The sequence below is a fragment of the Tachypleus tridentatus genome, chromosome 10 (assembly GCF_004210375.1).
Source record: "Tachypleus tridentatus isolate NWPU-2018 chromosome 10, ASM421037v1, whole genome shotgun sequence".
Lineage (NCBI taxonomy): Eukaryota > Metazoa > Arthropoda > Merostomata > Xiphosura > Limulidae > Tachypleus > Tachypleus tridentatus.
Window position 1 is genome coordinate 184,796,897 of NC_134834.1, and position 26,812 is coordinate 184,823,708.

The 26,812-nt window shown below is 30.4% G+C and overlaps 2 protein-coding genes across 5 annotated transcripts in view; one reads left to right on the forward strand and one right to left on the reverse strand.

Moving 5' to 3' along the window:
- Positions 1–1,253: 1,253 nt before the first annotated feature.
- Positions 1,254–22,253, reverse strand: LOC143228601 (tubulin-specific chaperone E-like). Its single transcript, XM_076459827.1, has 13 exons — positions 22,016–22,253; positions 14,601–14,717; positions 13,067–13,157; positions 12,629–12,820; positions 10,541–10,729; positions 10,001–10,103; positions 9,302–9,477; positions 9,027–9,156; positions 7,484–7,671; positions 5,897–6,042; positions 5,496–5,555; positions 3,849–3,940; positions 1,254–1,346 (listed from the first exon to the last, which is right to left on the reverse strand). Exons 2-13 carry the CDS (start codon positions 14,695–14,697, stop codon positions 1,254–1,256), a joined length of 1,557 nt encoding a protein of 518 aa, XP_076315942.1. The 5' UTR covers positions 14,698–14,717; positions 22,016–22,253.
- Positions 22,254–25,825: 3,572 nt separating this feature from the next.
- Positions 25,826–26,812, forward strand: part of LOC143231107 (uncharacterized) — a 58,131-nt gene continuing 57,144 nt past the window's right edge. For all 4 annotated transcript variants that reach the window (XM_076465684.1, XM_076465686.1, XM_076465683.1 and 1 more), the window contains exon 1: positions 25,826–26,182. The gene's annotated coding sequence lies outside the window, so the exon portion shown is untranslated. The remainder of the gene's footprint in view (positions 26,183–26,812) is intronic.

The following is a 26,812-nucleotide window of genomic DNA, read 5'->3' on the forward strand; positions in this document are numbered from 1 at the left end:
AAAAAAAAGGCCTAAACAAAACCGGAGATTTTTCCAAGTTTTCACCTATAATATTATCAAATATCTATCCTAGTCACAGTAAAATTGTTTAATCTACCTAAAGCCAAGCTAATAGTTAGTTATTATTACCCAATAGTTAACATTTAACAAATCTTCTGCACTTCATTTAACTTATGTTTCTGTTATACTTGTGGGTAAAAGTTGTAATGGATTTAACTGTTATGTTTATTTTAATACCTATGTGTGTTTCAGTTTGATGCATGTGACGTATACTACTGGATGTGTATTAATCAAGTCCTGCCTGTTCTATAAATTTGTATCGATGCTCAATAGCAAAGTCAACAATATGTGGTTTATGCATTTTTATATGTTGTTGAACTTTCAAGAATCTTGTCTTAAACTATATAAATCATCATTCCAAGAGACAGATTATTACTGGTCAACTGAATTCAGTATATTATAGGCCTAACAAGCTATAATTGCAATTAACACTCATTGATCAGAAAACTGCAGAACTGGACGAGGAACAATTGTAGATTTTGAAAATTACTAATCATTCAACTTCACTGAAATTAACTTATGACATTAATTACCTTCATTGGTAAAAGATCAGCAACATGAGGCCAACCAAGCTAGCTAGCTTCAGTAAGGTGTAACAATATCAACTGAGAATTAGCTCGACATGTACCTGGACCATCGATAAAATATTCAGTTACACACTGGATAGAAAACTCAGTATTGTCTGCAAATTTACAAAATTATTGTATATAACTACTTACCTGTATTAACTACTTGTAATAATCACTATTATAAGTTGTATTGTTGTTTGTATATCAAAATAGATCTGTGTTAAAGAAAACTGTGTATCAATCTTCTTGGCAAATATCCTAAATGTGATACATAGAGATTCAATTAACTTCTAAATTAAAATTAAAATTTGTCTCTTTGAAATTGTAATATCTAATGCAAGTAATATAATAAATGTGAAACTCATCCAAAATAAATTATAATATGTAACACATTGAATTCTGATAATTAACACAAGAACCTCATGTCATGAGCTGTGTAAAATAATTTTATTTTTCAAATACTTTTCAATTGAACATAATATTTACTCGGCAATCATAAACAACACTGCTGTCTTTGCCCTCTATCATTTTTAAGTAACAAAGCATCTCTAAAACATCAGATGATTAGTAAAATTTAACATAAAAGTGAAAGTTCCCTCTCATAGTATTGGGCAGGGGAAGTTTTCACCAGTAAACACAGAGACGATCCCCATTACCAACAGAGTAAAAAGACAACTGACGCAAATCATTGTCCAATTCTATCTCCATGTTTGCTGCCTGAAAAACAAATTTTAAACTAAGTTACATGTAGATATCACTGTGAAGCAAAATTCTAGTAATGTGACAATAGCCTTACGAATAAATGTGACAATGATTTTAACCTTACACACATCAAATCGAGCCACTGGATAAAGCACATTTACTATAACCCAAATTTACTTTTTGTATCTTCCTGGTATTTGGTAAGCTTTTAGTAACAAAATACTGGTAATTTTAGGAAGGTATTTCTACTAAAGATTTGTCTGTGAATATATTTTGTTCAGTCTGACTCACTCTGACTTGTCTGAGCACTACTGGATATTCATATTAAGAGAAAAAAAAAATTTTTCATCTTACAGTTCTTTGAAAATCTCTAGAACCTCCTAAATGAAAACTAAACGAGTCTCTACCTTAACACTAAGAGCATTCTGTTCATTTGACCAATCTTGTGACTACAAATATATATATACAGTGTAAATTACCTGGTCTTCTAGAATAACAGCAGGCAGTAAGAGAAAATTATAGATATTTATCCTAAATAGTCTCAGGCTAATAACAGTTTATAACTATTTTCATTTAGTGTTATTGTTTTATAACTCTTTGGACCCTGTCTAACTAATAAACCTGTGTAACAAAGCTGTAAAGAATCGAGCTTGAGTTACAATTTATTAATTTATGTGAAGTAGCTCACATGCATATCTTGCTGAAAAATGATTTTATTTATGTTCTCTTGTCTAACCTAACGAGTTTGTAAGTTTGCATTTTACTTACTTTTATAACAATAAATAAATCACAAAAACCAAGAAATGTAGTACTTGTTTCTTGTTTTTCAGCCTCCAACAAAACTCAAGTCTATTTTTGGTAACAATGGTAGTAATGAACAATAATATTTACTTATCACAAAAATATGCTATTAAGTTACTTTCTAACTAAGCTATAAGTGAATTAAAATAATGTTCTTATCTGATCAAGGTGATTTCAGCAATATCAACAATGAATCTGTAAATCAAATGATTTAAAACATCATCTGTAAGCCAAAAGATTCAAAAGATGTCATCTGTAGGCCAACTGATTTAAAACATGTCATGTGTGAGCCAAATAAGTTAACCCTTTCACTACGGGCTCAATATAACATACACTGGTTCATCTATACATCTGAACATGCTAAGTTCATGCACTATAGCTTTTGATACAATGTGTAGCTTCACAAAATCTAATAGACTTGTAGTAAAGTAGTTAAAAGTATATAAGGAACTGTTTAAAAAACTGGAAAAAGTTGAAAAGAACCACATTGTTTGATTCAGTACATAAATCATATCTCAGAAAAATAAAAAAATATGAGGAACTTATAACATATTCTAGCTTTTCAGTATTAGTAATTTGAGTTCCGAATTTGTATGATACTATAGACTTAGTATCTTGACATCACAAACATCTAATTTTAAAAAGTGCTGCATTCAACATATCATGTGACTCACTAAAACCTGTATTTAAATGTGTTCTTTTAATATTTATTTTTAAATTAACTCAAATATAATAAATTTTGAAGTACAATCTACAAGTTGATTCCAAACTTACTGACATAAATTCATAAAATAGTAGTTCAATAAAATTTTGAACAAAGTCAACAAATGCAGTGACATGACCTTTGACCTGTGAACCATAGCAAAAGGGTTAAAACACGTGTGAGCAAAACAAGTTAAAACACATCGTGCAGGACAAATGATTTAAAATATGTCATGTGTAACTCCAATTATTTTTAAAATGTTATCTGTAGGCCAAATTATTTAAAACATGTTACGAGAATGAGTCAGTCGGATGTGGTAATTGATAAATTGATTTAGCATAAAAGGATGCGATATAAGAGGGCATAGCATGGTTTATATCTCCACAAGGTAAGACGACAGGACACTATAAAATTATGTTTCGCCTTAAAAATATCCAGAGTATGAATACATAATTTATGTTAAGCTAAGGGCATTATACAGGGGTAATATGAATATTTCAAATTGGCAATTTGGAATGAGCGAGTATCATGTGGTACAGAAAAGTAAATATTGAAAATTAATTTGAATACTTCCTTTTAAAATTAAGAAACTAAAACTTAAATTAAAAACTGTTTCATTAACCATACTTCTGAGCAAGATATGCTTCTCTTATGTTACATAATTTAATACTTTGTTTATTGTTACTCAAGCTATATATTTGCTGGTTTATTTATAGCTTTGTTATGTAAGTTTAATAGTCAGCTATAGTTAAATGAGCAATCAAGTAATAATTAAATGGAAAAGGTTTAAACTGTTATTAGCCTGAGACTACTTATGATAAGTAATTTTTTCTGCATTCTGCAGTCATTCTAGAAAGAAGATTGAGTAATTTGTTTGTTTTATAGTTGCAAATTTATAAAACTTTATTTACTAAATAGAACTTTAAAGACTAAAGTTGTGGTTGTTTTTCAAGTACTAGGCGATGGATGTTTAGTTTCAGCTGTCTTATACAATGAATAATGAGATAAAATACCTGACTGCTGACACAGCCTAAGCTCATTTCATGAACACCAACATTATACATCCGTTTCACCAAAGCTTTAACCTTCCCAACAGTCATTGTGGCTGTAAAAAAAGAAAATAATTATTTAGCAACTTGAAGGAATTCTATAGTTTGCAATGTTTTAAACCTAAGCACTGAAAATGACATTTATAATCTGTACAATGATTTAGAATTCACTAAATTATAGATTAACAATGAATATATGACTTTTGTTCTATTACAATTCAAAATGATCCTACTAAAGGATTTAAACCAAGCTTGGTTTACATGGAGGTTTCTTTACATAACTTCTGCTGCTTCTCTTGGCTTCCAGATTATATTCTGTGATTCATGCTAAGCCTTTGATTACATCAGACCAGAAGAAGGATTCAGCATGGCCCCCAAAATGGGATGGGTGAGGCACAAATTCTCTTAGTAAACATGCTGCCTTTAAGAGATTTTTATCTCTGTCCTAGTTCATAACACAGAAATTCACCTAGGCCTCTTGAAACAAAAGTGATCTATATGCACTTTGATGCATTTTAAACCATTCTGGGACACTAAATATCCACATTAGTTACTGCAAGGACAACCAGTGAACACCTGATCTTTCCAAAATTTTACCATTTTAACTCATGTCCCAATGATCAAAATAACAGGTCAGCTAACATATGAACTGGTAATTTCAAGAAATTTTGAGGAATTTCTTCTATAAATCACTTTCCACAAAGACAAATTGTTGACTGACCATTTACAAAATGCGTCTTTTTCAATGGCAGGTAGAGAATGGCATTTATACTAACACCCATCTTTAACAGACAAAATTAAGTTTAAAAACACAAAAGGTTAAAATTTCATTAAATCTCAATTTAATATTTTAAATACTATAAAATATGAAACATGGTACTGTATATTATAAAACATGGAACATGGTACTGTATATTATAAAACATGAAACATGGTACTGTATATTATAAAACATGAAACATGGTACTGTATATTATAAAACATGGAACATGGTACTGTATACTATAAAACATGGAACATGGTACTGTATACTATAAAACATGGAACATGGTACTGTATACTATAAAACATGGAACATGGTACTGTATACTATAAAATATGGAACATGGTACTGTATATTATAAAATATGGAACATGGTACTGTATATTATAAAATATTTTCATACACAAATTTTGTTTATACATGCATTCACATATTTTGTATTTATATGTAAGAAAAGGTTAACAAATTGATTAAAGTAAAACTCATGGATGTCACTGACAATTGACAGTTTGTAAGTGATTAGCATGTCAATGGCATTACAACACTAACTACCTGCTGCTATACACCACAAGAACCTTTACTTGTCCCCCCAGTGGCATAGCAGTATGTCTGCAGACTCACGCTGCTAGAAACATGGTTTTAAATATTGGTGGTTGGCAGAGAACAGACAGCCCATTGTGTAGCTTTGTGCTTAATTCCAACCAAAAAACAGAAAACCTTTACTAAAAACTATTTTATTTCAGTTATACCTTTATATGAAGAATTTCTATGAATCTTTTACCTTTGGTTCTTATAAGAAAAAGGTCTTTAAACAATTTGACTGTGTAAATGCAAATAAAGAGACTTACATGGAAGTTTTTTAATCACTGGTGAGAAGCTAGGATCATTAGGGGTACAGATCTCAACAGCTAAAAATTGTATTAAGGCCAACAATTTGTTAGTTGCATTTCTATTTATGATTAAGCTTTAGATGTTACCTATACATTTAAAAATCTGGTGACATCTTCTTGTATGCTTTAAAAATCTGACAACATCTCCTGTAAATTTCATAAAATGATGTTGAACATATTCTACTCAGATTTTTATGGATTTAATCAATTTAACATAAGATAAAATGTAGCTACACTTGTTTTTGTACTCATGTCTACAAACTTATTCCTTAGTTAATATACAGAGTAGTCCCAACATATGTATACAGTTGCATCATTCCAGAATTATATTTACAGCCAGACAACCCTAAGAGCTCTACTTTCAAAACGATGGGGCACCATCCCATTTTGCTCATGAGATCTACCACTGTCTTGATAAAAATTTCCTTTGGAGGTGGATAGGTCACAGAGGCACAAACAAGATGCCTCCATGGTCACCACGTTGTACCTGTACAGACTTTTTCTTCTGTGAAGTATTCAAGAACAAAGTGTACAGCAAGAAATAATGAAATGCTGATAAAATGAAAGACACATTTATAGAACTTGATGGACAGACAACTACATGTCAGAAAGTTTGCATAAGTGTGACAGGCAGACTCAGAGTTGTGTGAATGCAACAGGTTCCAATTTGAACACTGGTGGGATTAACTTTCCTATAATTCCATGTTAAATAAATTATCAACTGTATACATATTTGTGGGCCACCCTGTATACCTTGACCTCCACGTTAAATGAATTTACATATTTTTAAAAAATAGCTGCATTCTTTACTACATTTGTAAATGTAGCTCACATTTGAAACATCCAGATATATTAAACATGAACACATTTCTACAGATTCTAAAATCCTTTAAACAATATAAATCTCAAAAAACACACTTAGATATTATCCTTAAAGTATTTCTTCATTTACTAATTAACCTCAACCAGACACAGAGACCCATCATGTCAACTTTCTGGAGTTAAAACAATTATTTTTTATATGACAGTAAATTAGATTTGTTTTGAACAAAACTAAATTTAAATGTATTTTTTCACTGTTCTCAATGTTTGACATATCTAAGTAAAGTGGTTATAAAGTTTCTATAAATCTTACTGTACAGGAAATATAAATGTTTAATAAAGGATACTGATCAAACTGTTCCTGAGACATGAATGTTGTTGTCGAACCTCTGATTCTTCTAGTGGTCCATAGACTAGATGCATTAAAAAACAAAAAAAAATTTTTGTCTAAAAAAAATAAACCAGAAAAACATGTTACCAATAAGAAAGTAATGACATTCTAACAGTCTTATTCACAGCAACAAAATTTATAGCATACATTGACACTAAAGTCTCACATCTGTCTTGAATAATGTTTAAATACAGTTTGCATTTGAATTAACAGATCCTTTATGTTTAGTAAATTAAAGTATAATTGACAATTATTAAACATATAAAGTAATAATTTATTTATTTGTTTGTTTCATTATCATTTTTTCTGGTTCACATAATAACAAGTCCTGATAAACAGGTCTTATTTGCCAATTTTCTGAAAACCTTCTGTGGATTTGGAACAGATAACTTACTTTCAGTTAACTTAGTAAACCTGGGGTGTTCTGCTATGAAGTCAAAAGTAGGTTTAGCTTTCTGTAAATCAGAATGTCCTCCATTCTGGAGCCAACTTTGCCAGTATCGTTTTAAGTAATCCAATTCAGCACCACGTCTTTCTTGTCTCAGTCACCTATAAACAGCAGTTTAAAAGTTACACATGGTATTATCAAATATCTATTTATTGGACATCATTTGCTTTACAACCAAAAGTTTTTAAAAACTTATTATCATTGTAATGATTGACTTTATATTTTATTTCCGATATGTTTCTATTCTTATTTTATTAAATCAAAATTTACATAAGACATATCTACTCTAAGTCAACTAATCCTAAAATTTTTTTTCTCCTTACCTCTTCTCTGTTTAGCCGCTGTAAACAGTCCAATTTTGCTATGACCAACTGTCGACAAGTTTCTGGGGTAAATTCTGTCATCACTGGATTATGAGAAATTCTCAGTTCTCTCAAATGTACAAGTTTGTTTAATTCAGCTATGTCTTTCCACTACACAATGTAAAAATGTAATTAGGTTTTAAAATGAAAATTCTCTCACACAATATATCCAATTTCTGAAATGTTATACACTGCTCTAGTAAGCTGACAGAAATAATCCAGGTTAAATGAAACATTCAGTAAAGCTGTACTGTACTTCAGTTTCTTTATAAACACTTACATTTAATGACACTTTTCAAACAGAAATTGTAGCATGCTACTATAGCACTTTGACTTTTCTTTCATAATGCTTCTTCATCAAATTAGATAGACACAAGTTCAAACAGAGTTTCATCTGGCCACAACCTTCAATTTGTTTTCAGTGTTGAAAAAAAATTAAATTCAGTTTAAAAACATGTATATTAATCTTTGTCTAGATTTAAGTATGCAGAACAATGTAAACCAACTGAAAACAGTCAGAACATTAAAACCTGATAAAGCAGTGAACTCTCAGATTCTTGAACACAAGTTTCAGCCGTGGAGGATAATACAATGGAAATTATAGTATATTTCTGTGTTGTTTCACAAACTAGAAAACTGTTTTACACTTTATATTTCCTCACGAGTGTTTCCAATAGAATTTAAGAATATTATTGATTTGATACGAATGGTTTGCATGTAATATGAACCTTAAATGTTCCACATTAACAACTTAGATTTTTTTTTTTTACTAAATATAAACTTGTGATAAGCTATGCTTATGATGCTGGGATCTAAATAACTTTAATAAATATTATAGAAAAACAATTAAAACATCATCTGCCTTTGGGATTTTTAATTAGTTTGGTTCAGCTCCACTTGGTGTACTTAATAAAAACACCACAGTGCAAAAATATTTTACAGAAATTGTAAGTTATAAAAAAGTCCTTCAGGAGAATGAAACAAAATTTAATTTTACAAGAAGTTTCATTTCATATACCACAGTAACTTCATATGTTCAGTCAGGCTTCAATAAAACATACTGAATATAAACAGTCTGTGCAGATAAAACCTCTATGTCTTTATCAGTGGTGTTAAAATTATAATGAAATATTAACCCAATCTGTAACTAACAACACACGAAAAAATGAAAAACGGCTCAGACTACTTACTAAGACTCATCTTTTACTTTCAAGCTATATTTTGCACTTTTATCAAATTAATATATTTCTGATTATGATAAAACATTCACATAAATCTCTTTCAAAGTTTGGGCTAAAAATAAATATCTGTAAATGAATCTTTTTTATCCCAAAATAACACTTGTAAAACCTGGGTTAAAGTGACACAGTCAGGTGCCACTGGTACAGTGTTATCCCAAGACATTTTAATATGTACATTTTCCACCAACTTTGAAAAGAGAAGTTAAACTAAAAGACCAACTCCACCTGAGTTATTCTGTTGTGCGTGATCATCAGACAATGAAGAGCTGGAAAAAGATCTGTTTTCTGGTTAGGTTTAACTCCAGGAAACTGGATGTTTGAAAGTGTAGTATTTCCCAGACACAAAACTTCAAGTCTAAATATAGAACAAATGAATATAAAAAACAACACAAATAAAACTACACTTTAAAGTAACATATAACATGATTTTTGTTTGCTTTCACAAAAGAACACTATTCTTAAATATTTATTAAGAAATGAAACATTTACGATCAACAAACCTGGGTAGGTTTCCTAACTTACAAACTTCTTGCCAAGAATACAAAGGATTATCTTCAAGGCTCAGATACTTCAGAGATTGTAAAGTACTTGAATCAGGAGTAAATAATAAGGAGATTTCATTTTTCCACAGTTCCAAACGTTCGATTTGTGGCCACATTTTGGAACAAGTAAGTACCTGTAAAATAAAAATAATGATTTCAGACAAGCAAGTTTAAATACTAAAATTATTGATTTAAAAACGCAAGGAACACTATCTATTCCCCCTTGTAGCTCAGATAAGCAAGTTTAAATACCATAATTATTGATTTAAAAACACAAAAAACACTATCTGCTGCCCCTTGTAGCTCAGATAAGAAAGTTTAAATACCATAATTATTGATTTAAAAACAAAAGGAACATTATCTGTTCTCCCTTGCAGCTCAGATAAGCAAGTTGAAATAATATAATTATCAATTTAATAACACAAGGAACATTACCTGTTCCCAGCTGTAGCTCAGATAAGCATGTTTCAATAATATAATTATCAATTTGGAAACACAAGGAACATTACCTGTTCCCAGCTGTAGCTCAGATAAGCATGTTTCAATAATATAATTATCAATTTGGAAACACAAGGAACATTACCTGTTCCCAGCTGTAGCTCAGATAAGCATGTTTCAATACTATAATTATTGATTTAAAAGCCCAAGGAATATTACCTGTTCCCAGCTGTAGCTCATCTTGTTCAAAACCAATGTTTTTAGAGTACGAAAACTTGGCTGTAAGTCTTCTGAGTGTTCTGGAACTGGAATCAAGTTTTCACTGAAAAAGAAAACAGAAGTACATGACAATTAAAATATGAATCTTTACAGAACAGTCTTAAACCTATGTTATGTATAAGACTTTAAATAATTTGATTCTGGAGGGCACTGAAATAGTTTCATACATGCAAGTAAGTAAAAGTTACGAACTTTACAAATTAGAGTTGTACCACAAATTCTGTTTAGGGAATATATGTTGTTGTTTTTTTAAACAAAACTTATGACATTTCTTCAGCTGTTGATTTTAAACAGATACAATTACCTCAAGGATTAGTAATCATTATAATGTACATTATGATAACCAAAACACACCAAGAGCACAGAATACACTGTCAGTAATAAAATTAGTGAAGGTAGGCCTGTATTGAACTGCTACTAATGTACATTAACTGTACTAAAGTTCTGGCCTCACAACTTCTTGTGCCTTTAACAAATTACCTCACATTCAATTCTCTGAGACACGGTAGTTGTTCAGCAATCCGAGCAACCTCCGACCAAAAAGATAAGAGGTTACGTGAAAGATCCAGAACTGTCACTGATGGAATGAGAGTTTGTAATTCTCCAGGCTGGCCTGCACCATTGACTCTCATGTCACGTAGCACCACTTCCTCCAACTTGTCTAAATGACTGAAGAAACACAGAAATGTTATAATATTTACAGTGTTTATGAGTCCTTTTTTAACTCAACAGATATTAACCTAAATTAATTTAGGCATGTGAATAATATTACAGCCTTGCACCTAATTTATTATTCTATATTATACTGTGAACCAGATATTTACTGATCACTGAGTTCTTTTCACTGAAGATAAAATACAAAATACAATGTGTAACTATCCTATTTTAACAGCATACAAGATGCACAGGTATATAAGACAAACCAATACTTTAGCAAAGAATATTTATGGAAAAAACTTTAAGTGTATAAAATCATTTAATGTTTATCCAAATAACAGCTAAAAAAAAGTGTTGCACATTGCATATAGTAAATTTTGTAGACAGTATGGTTCATGAGAACTCAGAAACAGTGCTAAGCATTGAAGAACCAGGTGAACTTCCTGCCTACACTGACTCTAATTATCTTGGGGTTATTATTATCTGTTATAAATTGACTAGTGTATCTAGCATGTCACACAGAATAATTTTTAGAACCTTTTTGAAACAAAAATAGTGTCTTATAAGCCAAAAATACAGTATATAGCAAGTTTAAAGGGGCTCAATAACCCCATATTAATATGCATATAATCAATATAAGAGGTTGAAGTATAATCCTCTAGTTCACTGGCTCACTCACCACATATTAAAATGCATATAATCAATATACGTTGAACTATAATCCTTTGGTTCACTGGTTCAAGCTGTGTTGATGAACTATGAATTGGTAAAATTGTAATCCACAAGAGTGTTTGGCAAGTTAAAGAATGCATTAGGCCTCTTCATTACAGATTATATTTTCTATCTTACCTTTGGTGAAAAGAAAGTTGTAACATGATGAAATGTTATGTCCTAACAAGTTTCACTACAATCAATATTTCATGTTGCTGTGTGATGCACTTAATCCACTGGCAACACAAACAACTACTCTTTTGTGAAACAACCATGAATTTTGGTTTTTATGAACACATCATATTTTGGTTGTATTTTATGCTGACTTTACCTGCAAATAATAATTAAGTAATCTCAACATTACACAACCTTTCATTAAGAGTAAAATTAATGCTATCTATTTTGATGAACCACTCAAGTCTTTGTCATCCTTCATGAATTAAATATAAAACATTAAGCCACACTGAACAATATTAAACCATATCATGAACAACTGAGAATGACTTTTAAATAATGGCTTTCATTACATTAGTTATTCTTATGACAAAGAACATTCCTGAATGACCATACGGAGGTACAATGTTTCACTGCAGTATCTGCCTTAGTTCATCCAGCTACTTTCTAAATAGTTTTTAGTCTTAAATTTTTCACTTTATAATACCATGTACCATGAAACACATAATGACCAGTTCATGTCTGAAAACAAATGCCCATCCTATCACAAATTCAAAACAATGTCTTGAAAATGTCACTTACTTAATTATGTCTTTGTAGCTTATCTTACTATAGAATTTTGAAAGTTCATACTATAATGTCTAACACTTTGAAATTAACAGCCAATCAATTCTCTAGCCATCCAGTTTTGTTGAGTTTGCTTTATTGTATCACCATTCTGTTTACTTCTATATTCCAGTTAAAATAACTTATTCACTTCAAATAATTGCATAACAGTAGGTATTTATAAATCCATTTCAATCATATCCTTCTTATTTTTGGTTTTATCTTTTTTTACTAAAACCACTATTTAAAATATAAATTAATCAAAGAGAAACTTTCTTTTAAAATCAACTTATTATCTTAATTCATTTTATTTCTGCCTGATAGTCACAGATTTAAATGCTGATGTTTTGTAAACATTTGTTTCTTGTCAACTTTCTTTATCTTATAAACACAGCTTTACTTGTCACTTATGACATCTACCTTTGTTTCTGTCCAACTTTTTCTGCTCCAACCAACTCTATGACTCTGTCTCTTCCAGCTTTTTGTGGTAGTCGCATTACATCTACATCCAAGAGGTTTTCCTCCTTCCTGTAACGCTCTACAATGGCTTCAAGACATGTTCTTCCCAAGTCAGCCTTTTGAGGCCGGATAAAAGAACCTGAAGTTGGGTGGCTATATGTAAACAAATAGATAAGTGCATTACAAAGTACAGTATTAACAAACAGATAAGTGCATTAAGAAGTACAGTATTCCACTTTGTACAAAGGATATTAACTACTTCTCTCAAGTTGATATAGACAGGTTGAATCATTAGTAATTTTTGTACATTTATTTTACCTTATATGTGTTGATACTATGCAATAAGTAATCCCCGTATTTTTAATTAATTACTTTACCTTATAACCAACTACTAAATACCTTGTATCGAAATATTTAACTCCATGGTGTGTGCCGTTATGTCTCCCACGGCACACGTTATCCCATTCAACACCATACCAAATGTCATTACCTGTAATAAAAGACATCTATGAAACATAAGTTCAAATAACAAAATGTTACAAATAATTTATTTCATAAGTATAAATTTTTTTCAAGCTAACAATTCAGTTATCAATATCAAATCTGTAAAAAGCAACAGACAGAACACATTTTTAAATTCATTTTTCTTCACTCTTGGTATGTCAACTCTTTGAAATGTTATGTGTATGCTAACAATGTAATTTATTTTAAAACTATTTTGAGTATGTTTAGTAATTTAAAAATGTAAGATAATTTACTGGATATATTTTCAGTAAACATTCATTAATAGAAAATAAAAGTATGACTTCTAAAAAAAGAATATTGTCATGAACAAAGAAAAAAAACCACACACTTTATTAAAATGTTACAAGAATGTTAAAGGTTTACTTTCTAGGAAAATCCCAAGAACAGCTGGAAAAAACAAAAAGATGAAATTTTGTTTTGCTTCAATATATATACCTACATTCAAACCAATAACTTCTGAAATAGTATAACAAGAATACATGAAAGATTCAAAACAATCCATAGCAGTCCAAAATTTAGAACTTGCCCTATCCTGTGACACTTAGGAAAAGGACTATGGAGTTCAAAGTGGTCATTGTACTGAAAACCTGGTTTAATCTTGTATCATTAAAACTTGGCATTAACATACAACTATTCTAATCCCATTGAAAAATACTTACAGAACTTAAAAAGTATTATGAATATAAAACTAAACAGATGTAAATTTTAATTTGTTTGTTTGTTTGTTTTGGAATTTCGCACAAAGCTACTCGAGGGCTATCTGTGCTAGCCGTCCCTAATTTAGCAGTGTAAGACTAGAGGGAAGGCAGCTAGTCATCACCACCCACCGCCAACTCTTGGGCTACTCTTTACCAACGAATAGTGGGATTGACCGTCACATTATACACCCCACAGCTGGGAGGGCGAGCATGTTTAGCGTAACGCGGGCACGAACCCGCGACCCTCGGATTACGAGTCGCACGCCTTACGCGCTCGGCCATGCCAGGCCTAAATTTTAATTTACTTGTCTAACTGAGTTAAGCATGTGTTTATCATATTAAACTTATCTCAAAAATACTGATCTCAAAAAGATTTCAAGGGCAGTAGATATTAAAGAAATTTGAAAGATAAAACAACATAGACCTTTATAAATTGTAATAATGAAATAGAGATTTGTATTTTGCATGGGTCTTCAGATCTCATTCAAGAAGAATTACAGCAGCCTTGGGTTAGCACGCATGTAATTCATAGTAGTCCAAACACACAACTTGCTAGTCCTGGACATTGAACAAGTGAATTTAGACAACCTCTTAAACTGTAAACTTCATGAAGTTAACTGAATAGTCAACTATTCTGTTCTGAAGAGTTAAAAAAAAAGTATTTATTCAGTTTGAAAAGCTAGATAAGAATCTTTAAAGGTGCAACTGACCAAGAATATGTGGAAGTTCTCCCACGTAACGAACTGTTGCAAATTCCCCATCACAGAGAACTCTAGATCCTGGTCGAACAGTAAATACTTCCTTCATTTCTGGCAGATTATTCTCCCCTGAAAACATTTAAAATAACATATTATAATAATAAGTTCCAGTTTTCTTAGTTAATCTCACAGCATATTCAATATGTTTCCATGCACACTTGTAAAGATTGATTCATGATACACAAACATAAGTATATCACATGTGAACATTAAAGTTTCAAGAGCAAAATATTAAAAAAAAAGTCTTACTTTGTCATATTAACAGTCACCAACTATTTTAGAATTACATTATCTTCATAAACAAGATGTTTTTATGGTAGAAAACACCACCAAACATAACCTTAAAACATAAAAGTCACTATTATCAGGAAATGGAAAATTTAATTACAGACCTTTAAAACAAGAACTTATAAATAAACACTACAAAATGTGATCTGAAAAGAAAACTCAAAGTGCTAACCTATGCTTCCCTGTTGTTATTTCTTCTATCTAACTTTACAATTAGAGCCAATTGAGCATTTGAACTAATTTCAAAAGGACTTTGTTTCTCCATACTATATTAACACTAATACAACATTTGAACTAATTTCAAAAGGACTTTGTTTCTCCATACTATATTAACACTAATACAACATTTGAACTAATTTCAAAAGGACTTTGTTTCTCCATACTATATTAACACTAATACAACATTTGAACTAATTTCAAAAGGACTTTGTTTCTCCATACTATATTAACACTAATACAACATTTGAACTAATTTCAAAAGGACTTTGTTTCTCCATACTATATTAACACTAATACAACATTTGAACTAATTTCAAAAGGACTTTGTTTCTCCATACTATATTAACACTAATACAACATTTGAACTAATTTCAAAAGGACTTTGTTTCTCCATACTATATTAACACTAATACAACATTTGAACTAATTTCAAAAGGACTTTGTTTCTCTATACTATATTAACACTAATACAACATTTGAACTAATTTCAAAAGGACTTTGTTTCTCCGTACTATATTAACACTAATACAACATTTGAACTAATTTCAAAAGGACTTTATTTCTCCGTACTATATTAACACTAATACAACATTTGAACTAATTTCAAAAGGACTTTGTTTCTCCATACTATATTAACACTAATACAACATTTGAACTAATTTCAAAAGGACTTTGTTTCTCCATACTATATTAACACTAATACAACATTTGAACTAATTTCAAAAGGACTTTGTTTCTCCATACTATATTAACACTAATACAACATTTGAACTAATTTCAAAAGGACTTTGTTTCTCCATACTATATTAACACTAATACAACATTTGAACTAATTTCAAAAGGACTTTGTTTCTCCATACTATATTAACACTAATACAACATTTGAACTAATTTCAAAAGGACTTTGTTTCTCCATACTATATTAACACTAATACAACATTTGAACTAATTTCAAAAGGACTTTGTTTCTCCATACTATATTAACACTAATACAACATTTGAACTAATTTCAAAAGGACTTTGTTTCTCCATACTATATTAACACTAATACAACATTTGAACTAATTTCAAAAGGACTTTGTTTCTCCATACTATATTAACACTAATACAACATTTGAACTAATTTCAAAAGGACTTTGTTTCTCCATACTATATTAACACTAATACAACATTTGAACTAATTTCAAAAGGACTTTGTTTCTCCATACTATATTAACACTAATACAACATTTGAACTAATTTCAAAAGGACTTTGTTTCTCCGTACTATATTAACACTAATACAACATTTGAACTAATTTCAAAAGGACTTTATTTCTCCATACTATATTAACACTAATACAACATTTGAACTAATTTCAAAAGGACTTTGTTTCTCCATACTATATTAACACTAATACAACATTTTCACCTGAAGATAATAAATAAAAGTTCTACAAAATTTCACCATCCACTCAATTTTTTTCATGCTTCTACTGTTTTAACACTGAAGTATTGTTTGCAAGTTCATTAAAAACGATAATATGATACATCTATTGTACTACTTAATCTCTCAACTACCAGCTTGGAAGTTAGGTTACAAAGTAAATTCAAATATAAAAGATTGACTAAAGTTAATAATAAGTAATTTTGACAGTAATAACAATGTTCTTATTCTAATTAAAGGAACTCAGAAGTTACTAATTGCAAGTACCATTAAAATAATATGTATTTTACCAAATACTACACAATAATTGTTTCACAATGAACAGATACCGTGTTTCTCCGATAATAAGACCTAGTGTGATTTTTGGGGATAGTTTTAATATAAGCCCTACCCTTAAAATAAGCCCTAGTTAAGAGTGGCAGGAAGAGGAAAGAAATAAAAAAAATTAATTTATTAATTAGTTTAATAGTTAGTTAATTAGTTTGTTTAAGTATTAATCAGTTAGGTTAATAGTTTTACTTTGTAACTTCATTTTTTTAATATATCAAAATAAGACATCCCCCGAAAATAAGCCCTAGTGTCATATTTTGGAGTGAAAATTAATATAAGCCCCGTCTTATTTTCGGAGAAACACGGTAATTACTTAACTGAAGGTATGATACTGAAAGTTTTAAATTATCTGAGAATAGAGAATATGTGAAAAGATACTCATTACCGGGCCAGACTTTCTGTTGCCATTAATAATAAAAAAAATCATATTTCTGTATATTGTGATACTAGATAACAGCAAAATCTCATAATTCAATCACAGAAAATCAGCTATGTGGATGTAGAACATAAGAAGACATTAAAAGAGAACTAGAATTTGTAACTACAAACAAGTGACCAACAAGAATCAATCCGATATTGATTCTACACCACTCTGGTCAATTTGGAACTACAATTGACTGCTTAACACTTAATTCAAAACTATTATAACAAAAATGAAGCACATGATAAAGATTTTGACAAGCATTTCTCAATCAGAGGTTTACCAGTAACTGACCCAGCCTAGTTATGTTTTCTCATCAGTTTGCCTTGTTGTATATTTACTTCCTTCATACAGATATTAGAATGAGTTGTATAGATAAGAGGCCCATAGTTCATTACCAAGCTATTCTAACCAGTTAAGTAATATTAAATAAGCTGAATTACTATGGAGAAATTAAATTAACAAATATGTTTGATTTTATTATTAAAAGTTTGAGTCTTAATTCTGTTTTCTGAGTGAACTTTCCTCAAGTTGGTGATATTTCTCCATATTCCTTGTATTTAAATACCTACGTAAACCATGGTTACTGCCATAAAGACAGTACAAATTTCATTATACCGTACCATTCTACTACCAGGCTCTGTATTCAAACAGTAACATCTAGTAATTTAACTTGCATGTCAAGATACTTTAGTTGCATTGCCACAGCCATTTAATAAGTTTTCAATTCGTCACTACATGTTAGGGAGGAATGTATCAGTGTAACACCAATATACAGGGACCAAGAAATTAGTTATTGTATGTGAAACAAACTAGTTTTGTTTTTGTCATGTTTTTCTAGTAAGTTCTATTCCTTCTTTAATATCAGTTTCACTGCATATTTATTATGAGGATTATTCTGCACTGTTATCTTAGCATACAGATTAATATGTTCATTGCCAAGGATGCACACAAACATTTGTGTTTCTATTTGTTAGCATTTGTTTGTATGTCATAAACATTATGTTTTAGGCTTGTTATTATTGCTTCTAAACACATAACAATATTGCACTAAAACTCTTACCAACACTTTTCATATCTGACATCAAGCATCACCAATAGTTAATGAATAACAATGACTAACCTAAATGTCTCAAATCAGCCAAAGTACATGAAATGTTATGAACAAACTAATCACTACCAGTAAGAATAATGTATTGACAAATCAAGGTATTATAATCTAAGGTTAGTAATATGCTTTGATCATAAGTTAATAATATACTGTTCAATACTGGGGAGGTCCACATACTGTATTTTGTTTGAGTGATTTTTAGTGTTTGCTTGGTATAACATTCATTATCTACTTATAATACCCAGGAAACAATAATACAATTAATGAGATTGACTACAATATTTATAGTTTCTAAATCTTATTGTGTGAATTATTTTATTAAGGGCTCCATTAACCAACACAATATGAACTCCAAGTAATTTAGAACATAAATAATTTAGAAAAATTTCTTTAAAATGCTAATATTGTTTACATTTGACCAATCACTAATTCTATAGTTAAAGTCAATCAAATGGATGATAAACTTTTTTGTTGTTTAATTTTCATTTCACAAGCCAGAAAATACAAAACCAATGCATATTTTGAAAAAATATATAAATTCAGCTTTAAATGTTGCACTCTCTAAATATTAAACTAACCAATCAACATTAATTGTAATGACAACTGTGTTGTTATCACCTGTATGAAAAGACATGATTATTTATGTTTCTATTATAGATTAATCATTTCTTAATATTCATTTAAATATACTTATATTCAAAATGTACAAACTCTTTTATCCACACTATTTTGTAACTTATATATAAATATGAATTATCTTACCAAGTAAGGTTTAACACTTATGACATAGCAAGTGGCTATGCTTCTTACTGTTATTTTGGAAAAAACTTTTCGTATATGTTAAGAAATCTTATGAATTAGAAATACATGACAAATTACTTGATATTTTATTAATTGAACTGACTATTTTTTTTTCTTTCAACACAATACTTTTAATTTAATCACATTTATAAACAATTATATTCTATCACTGTTAACATTCAAAGAAATTCCATAACAACAATCTAAAGTGATGTTCTAATTCAAGATATATTAGTAAAAGGTGAAAACCTACTTAACTTGACTCATTATATTCTAGTGAATAAAAACACACAAATCTCCTGTAATGTCTAATATAAAACACGTCAGATGTGGTCTCTGTAATAATTATATATAACTTTTAAAGTCAGAATTTTGTTATATCATTACTTACAACCAATCAACATTAACCAAAAATTAAAGCAAAATATAAACCTATTGCCAGTTCTATTGCACTTGTAGTACTACTAGTGAGTTGTAAAGTCACAACCAACTCTAAACAAAAATTACTAAATAAATGTGAGCACAGTAACCAGACTAGTTAAAACATAATTTTCAAGCTATACTTTATAGTATAAACCAAAATGTACAAATTACGTGTTTCTAAAATGGATCCACAAAAAACAATGTTGACCAAGCAACCTTCCATCAACTGTAAGCTATTATTGGATAAATTTAACATCAATAACACTTTTCTAATTCTCTTCCTATTTATCACACAAAACTATTCGTGTCACCATGCTAAGCTCTTACTTATCTCTAAAGAAGAAATATTCACTGACCAAACATTTAAATCTTACCAACTGGAAACAAGTTACATGGAAAAAGTGAATGAGTGAAGAAGAGAATTAGAATAGTTACTGGTCTTACAACTAAACAGATCTGTCAGTAGTCTGCAGTTGGTTATCACTTGTTTGGTCAGTTTTAACAATTTTGTTTTCACATATAAGCACAACTACCTTCTCAGAAAAATAAAACTATCTTGCCAAAAATTATATTTGCATCCCCTAGCCCTACCATTCTCACCATTAAATACAAAAAAAGAAAAACTGACAGATTTACACTATCAATTCCTTTAATAATCTTATAAACACCTAATTCAGATCCCCACTATCTCTTTTTTTTTAAAGAGAAAACAATTTCATAAGTCTTAACCTGTCTTTGTATGATAACCTTTCCATTCCAGGTATCTTAGCAGCCCTTTGATCACTTTCCAACAATCCAATGTTCTACTTAGTAAAGCATCCTGAAATGTTCAAAATGTGACCTAACTAATGATATTATAACCTCTTTAGACATGTAAGCTGTATTCAGTATTTTTGTAGATATAACATCAAAATCTATTTCATTTTTACTTTCATAGTTTTAGTAATTTGTCCTGCCAACAGCAACAGCACATTATTTAGACATTTGGATTGCTTAAAAGACTGATCAAATAGAAAACAGAGATCATTTTCTTCCACAACTCTTAAATTATTCTCATAAAACTACCCATGGTTAAAATTCAAATCTGATATTTCACATGTATTAACTTACATAACGCCAATGGTTAAAATATCGTAAGTCATATGTCACTTATTCATTCATATCATCAAATAATCTAAATTATTTTGTAAAGTATCATTATCATCCTTTTAAAAATTTAAAATAAGAAGTGTTTAAAACTCAGTATTTCTCACCAGAGCTACGTAGAGATAAGTCCGAAAATATTAATTTCGAAAAAACAGAAGTAGGCCTAAAAAAGCCTTAACCCTAAAGTTAAACCTCGTCCCTTTAATACTATTTGCATTACTGACTGAGTTTACAATTGCTAGTATTGCCATTAGTCGTACCTTATCACGTTTCGTGCTAATTCGCTGTTTTCCGTCCAATTCAACGAAATAAGAATTAATGTAAGCTCAGAAAAACATTTATTTTCAAAGAAAGGCTTATAAATGTATCAAGACTTAATTTTGAGTGCAAATTAAAACTACTTAATAATTATAAATAAAGTGTAAAGCCTATCTTAAGCTAATTAACATACTTATTTACACAAACGTTTGTTATCAACTGCAAAAGATGGCGTGGTAAGTTTCCGAATTATATATTAAAAGCAGCTGTGATATACGACATTAATATATCTTCACGCATAAATAGTGCTGTTACAGCATCCAAAGAACTAATAAACTTGGTTTAGCATATTTACCTGCTAATCTATAAGTCAATCAAACAGACTTGACAGATATTTTTAGACTTCGCAGACTCAAAATCCCCTTTATAGAACTTCACCTAAGGTAGAACCAGTTCACATAGTAAATTAAATATTCAGGTGGAAGCAAGCCTATATATAGTCATTTCATATATAAAGCCAAACGCTTGAAAAAAATAACTTTTTAAGATATTTTATATCAAATCATGTGATTAAGATTTTATATATATCACGGAACAGTAAAATTTAAAATATATTTCTTTTAATAATGATCTCAAAACAGTATCTGTTTTGATGCTGCAAAAGAGATAAACATCGGTGTAATACTTAGTTCATATTAGGAAGTGGGTTACAATTTACGTCACCAGTATTTGCAAGTTGTGGGTGTTAGTTGCTTATATTTGTAATATAATTTGCTGAGTATTAACATACGTACACAGAAGATACTGACATAAAAAGCTAATTTCATCCAAAATCCTAAAAGACTGAATTATATTACTAATCGAAAAAAAATTAATTAATAAAAAATAACGTTAATTTTTTAACAACAAAGGACACTGTCAATGAGCAGTGATATATATGCTTACATAAAAACTGGATAAAAACTTTAACCCTTATCCAGTAAAGATTGTCAGAAACCGATAACAATTATGAAAAATCACACCTCACAGCGAAATTTTATTTTTAAATACAATAATAATTTGTTAACATTATTAATACGTTATTTTGATTTCTCAAACTGATAGCTTAAATTACTCTTTTGGTAAATCGAAGCTACAAAAAGTCTATGTAACACTGCGTCACAAAGAGGGCGCGGTTTCGCCCTCTGGTAGAGGTTTTGGATTTTGAGTTTAAATTTTTGTATTCAAACAAAATATTCCCAGTATTTTAAGTTGTGGTTTTGCTAGAAGAGTGATAGTTAACTTCTTAGTATAGATGGTGGGTGGTAGAGCATTGCTAACTAATTGCGATCACTCTAGGTAGTAGATCAAAATTAGTCTTAGTTGCATTGTGATAAATACAAATAAGCTTAGTTCTTTGGCCTGTATTAAATAAAATGTAGCTATGTTTATTGCGCATTATATAAATATTGGTGCTATTTCATTTTTAATTATAATGAATGACTAATTGGTATGAACGCTCACAGAAGGGGACAGTTTATACAGTGTAAGTCAACAGACTAAAATAATGTATGTGCTACGTGATGTGATTAAATGCAAAGACAAATTTAGAGTTTTAATAAAATTTAAGTTTACATCATAATACATGCAACTTTTTTTTGCGAAATATTATGAGCAAATGCTTCATTTTACCCCTCCCTATGGACGTTCACGCTTACCGAAAAATTCTGTAAGAAATTGCAGGTTTTAGCAATGATTTTAATATATATATATATTTACAGTAAATGTTTGTGACTTGTTGGTGATAAAGTTCAACAATAAACAAACAGCACACAATCCACTTGTTTTACAATAATATGTTAAAATAAGTCGTTTGTACAAATGTTCGTCACACTGTTGGTTACCACAGTTGTATCCAGAGCTTTATATGATTGTATATGTTTCGTCAAGGTCTACAAACCCTGTTCAATTACTTTAGAACACAACTGAGAAAAATTATTATTCTCTGCTATGTTATTATAATTCAATTTAAAAATCGACACTATATTCTCTTTATGGCTAAACTCATAATCAAGCAGCTTAGATTTATCTATCAAACTAAATTTTCGACGTATATTTATACCCCGACAAAGGTATAAAATGTTTCACACACTACTAGATATCGTGCTTCAAAAAAACTTCAACTGAAACAACGAGAAAAATCCAGAAGTTCCTGTTAACATAGCACAATAATATAAAAATTACCAGTTTATAACTATTGAGATATAAAACGTATGATTCTTAAACAGTTATGTGAACAAACTTTCAATAAATTATCGCATCTAAAAATAACGAAGTTTAACATTCGCGCTACATAAACTATTTAAATCATAACTCTCGCATTAAATTTAAACTGAAGCAGTCGTGTACATCTAACAGCTTATTACACTAAAAATTTGGTTTTGATACCCATGGTGGGTAAAACGCAAATAGATAGATCATTCTGTTGCTTAGGGCTTAATTGACAACAAATAAACAAGTACAGGTATTGAATGGAAGTATACGGCTATTTTCATGTCATAAATTTCTGAACAATTCAATAGATGACGCTAGTAACATATATCACAAAATCCTTTGTGGTCTTCATGGAAGAATATGATATTTTTATCTGTCAGATAACATACGTATAAATAAATAAAGTCAAAGAAAATTGACTGGCATAGTAATCAAGTTATTAATTTATTATACACGTATTTTCTTCTTTTTATACCTTCTAGTCATGATCCAAAATAATAGTAAAAATAAATGTTCTTTGTTTCGATTAGAAAAGAAAAAGGCCTAGCATGATTAGGTGATTAAGGCTCTCGACTCGTAATCTGAGGGACACGGGTTCGGATCACAGTCACACCAAACATACTCGCCCTTTCAGCCGTGGGAACGTTATAATGTTACGGTCAATCCCGCTATTCGATGATAAAAGAATAGCCCAAGAATTGGCGGTGGGTGGTAATAACTAGCTGCCTTCCCTCTAGTCTTACACTGCTAAAATAGGGACGGCTAGAGCAGATAGCTCTTGTGTAGCTTTACGCAAAATTAGAAAACAAAACAAACAAGTAAAACAAATCGATTAAAAAATAAAGAGTCTTCTCCATTTTTATTTGATATAGATTTATGGAGGTTTGTCTTTGACCAAAATATTGTGCAGCTTGCTAATTCTGAAAGTTTTATAACCATATCATGTTCGGTTATACTAACGAAACCGAAGATTATGAAAATATCAGTCTATGAGTTTTAAGTGCCAAGAACTAGGCATGAATAATCAACATAGTGAGAAGTGTGTTATATTATCATATCTTTAAAATAATATCACAACACAAAAATGAGCATGCTTACGCTAAAATGGCGCTTTATGACAGGTGTATTCTCTTACAATCTGTAATGATCCAAACCTCCTGCGCGTTTAAAATTAAGACAAATCAAATTATTTAATTTTTGTTGTAGTTTTTGGCCCTTAGGATGTTGTTCAAAAAGTGGTAAACTTAGGTGATAAAAATCTCAATAAAAGCATTTGAGTGTATTATATGTTTGTATTTCTTTATAATATTATAGCGGGTTTTGAAATTATTGTTTGTTCAGCATGTGCTGGTTTCACATAATACGTGTCAACTAAAATATTACATGGCTCTTTTATTAAGTAAACCTTGTTTTGTAGTTATTCTGGAAGTCAGTAATACCTGTTACCGCCCGTGGAGAACAGTGTTAATGCGATCTTGTGTATGGATGTCGACAGCAATATTCTTCAGTAGTTATTCTTATAATATCTAGAGATTATGGCCACACCTATATGTAATGTGAATGACCAGTCACGTGATACTACATTTCGTGCTGGATACATACGATGTTACTTTGAACCTAAGAAACCTTGGATTTGGCAGATTAGTAAAGAACGTCATTGAATACTGTCCACTAGAACCTTATTGTCAGTAGTCAGTGATGTCTGGTGTAAGCAAGCTGCAAGTGCACGTACTGTGCTAATGTTTAGTATACCCTCCCCCTCTCCCGGTAGGGCAACTGTAAGTTTACAGACTCAAAACGCTCAAATTCTAGTTGAACTCCCATAGTGGACAGCAGATAGCCGAATGTGGCTTTGCATTAAAACAAACAGATGTTTGATATGTTATAAAGATTATACATATTGTGTACCACTTTTTGTCTAGTTTCGTTATTTTACTTAACATTAACTTACCGAATCTCCTGTTATTCAAAAGGTATTTCTGATAGTTCAAACATTTCACCTGAATTACCATGATATGTATATTATACATATCACTCATTGATACATTATTCTAGTAGAATGTTAATGGTGAAACTTAGTTGAATGGACGACAACTCCCTGTTGTAGAAACACAAGTGTAGAGGATAACATTTGGAATTTATTCCGACTTTCGTTTTCAGGCATGAAGTATATATACTAATATTTTTTTCTTTCCAAAGAGTTTTTTACACTACAAATCATAAAATTTATTCTGAATTTTGTACATTTCCTGTACAGAAGGAATTATAAAGATGTCTGAACCAACATCGAGGGTGGTTGTTAATTGTCCTTATTGCTACCCTAATGTTAGCGAGTTCATTTATTAAGTTACTTTAGAGTTACGAATTTATAATCTACATAGTCCAAAAACCAAACTCACTAAACTCGAGCTAATTCGGTATGACTGAATTAGTTCCGTCGCTCATAGAGGTCAGAAAGTAAAAACTCCGCCACTTAGTTTACAGCTTACCGCTGTAGCCATTATATGGCATAAAAACCTCCACGGGAAACAGTGTTCGTGCATTTATGAAAACAGGATGTGACGTCGTTGAGTTGAAGTGTAACTGCTTCGTTGTAGCGACTGAATTTTAGGAACATTTTTCTGTTTGTGAACCAAAGTAAAACTTAATAAGTTATTTATTTTAACACTGTGAAACTCTGAAGATATGTGACTGTTTTACTTTTAGGCTAATCTTCAGGCATGTAAACTACAAATTTTGGAGTAAGTCTGCGTTACATGTTCACTTCTCGCCGAACATCGAGCGAAGCACGTGACTTGCACGTATAAATGCTGCAGAATATTTAAAAGAGTTGCGGAGGCATTTCTATAGGCTTATTAGGTACGTACAAGTAGGTACTAACATGTTAAACAACAGTAGTGTAATAGGTTATAAACTACTCAAATCCTCCTTTCTTTTCACAGTGTTATTTTATCAAAAATTGTATTTTGCCTAACAACTACAGGTGCTCACTGTACGCGTCACCCAGGTAACATCTTGTTAATTTAACATATATCAGACTTTCTATGCAAAGCATTAGGCCTAGGGTGGTAGCAAAAGGTAATGTCAGAGGTAACTAACCGGAAGCTGACCACATGTTATGCTAGTTCAGACATAATGGTAACAGATAAGTACAAATACACTGAGAAAAACACAAAGACTTACATTTCTCGTACAATCGCCGTGATGAAATAATAATCAGTGATGTCGAGAAAACCCACTTGTAGAGAAATATATATTTATTGCATATATACGTATAATTCATATATATTTCTCTACAAGTGGGTTTTCTCGACATCACTGATTATTATTTCATCACGGCGATTGTACAAGAAGTGTAAGTCTTTGTGTTTTCTCAGCGTATTTGTACTTACCTGTTACCATTATGTCGGAACTAGCATAACAAAGGGTAATGTCAGTTTGGCCGTGGCCTGACGACATGTATAGCTACAACTCACGTTTAAACTTGCT

Excerpts from the sequence above, each read along its gene's own strand:
- LOC143228601 (XM_076459827.1), bottom strand. The coding sequence starts at position 14,697 with ATGAAGGAAGTATTTACTGTTCGACCAGGATCTAGAGTTCTCTGTGAT. Across the intron at positions 10,730-12,628 it reads AAAGTTGGACAGAAACAAAG|TCATTTAGACAAGTTGGAGG; the intron begins GTAGATGTCATA and ends GTGTTTCTTCAG. Across the intron at positions 6,043-7,483 it reads TTAGGATTAGTTGACTTAGA|AAGAAAAAGTCTGTACAGGT; the intron begins GTAGATATGTCT and ends AATACTTCACAG.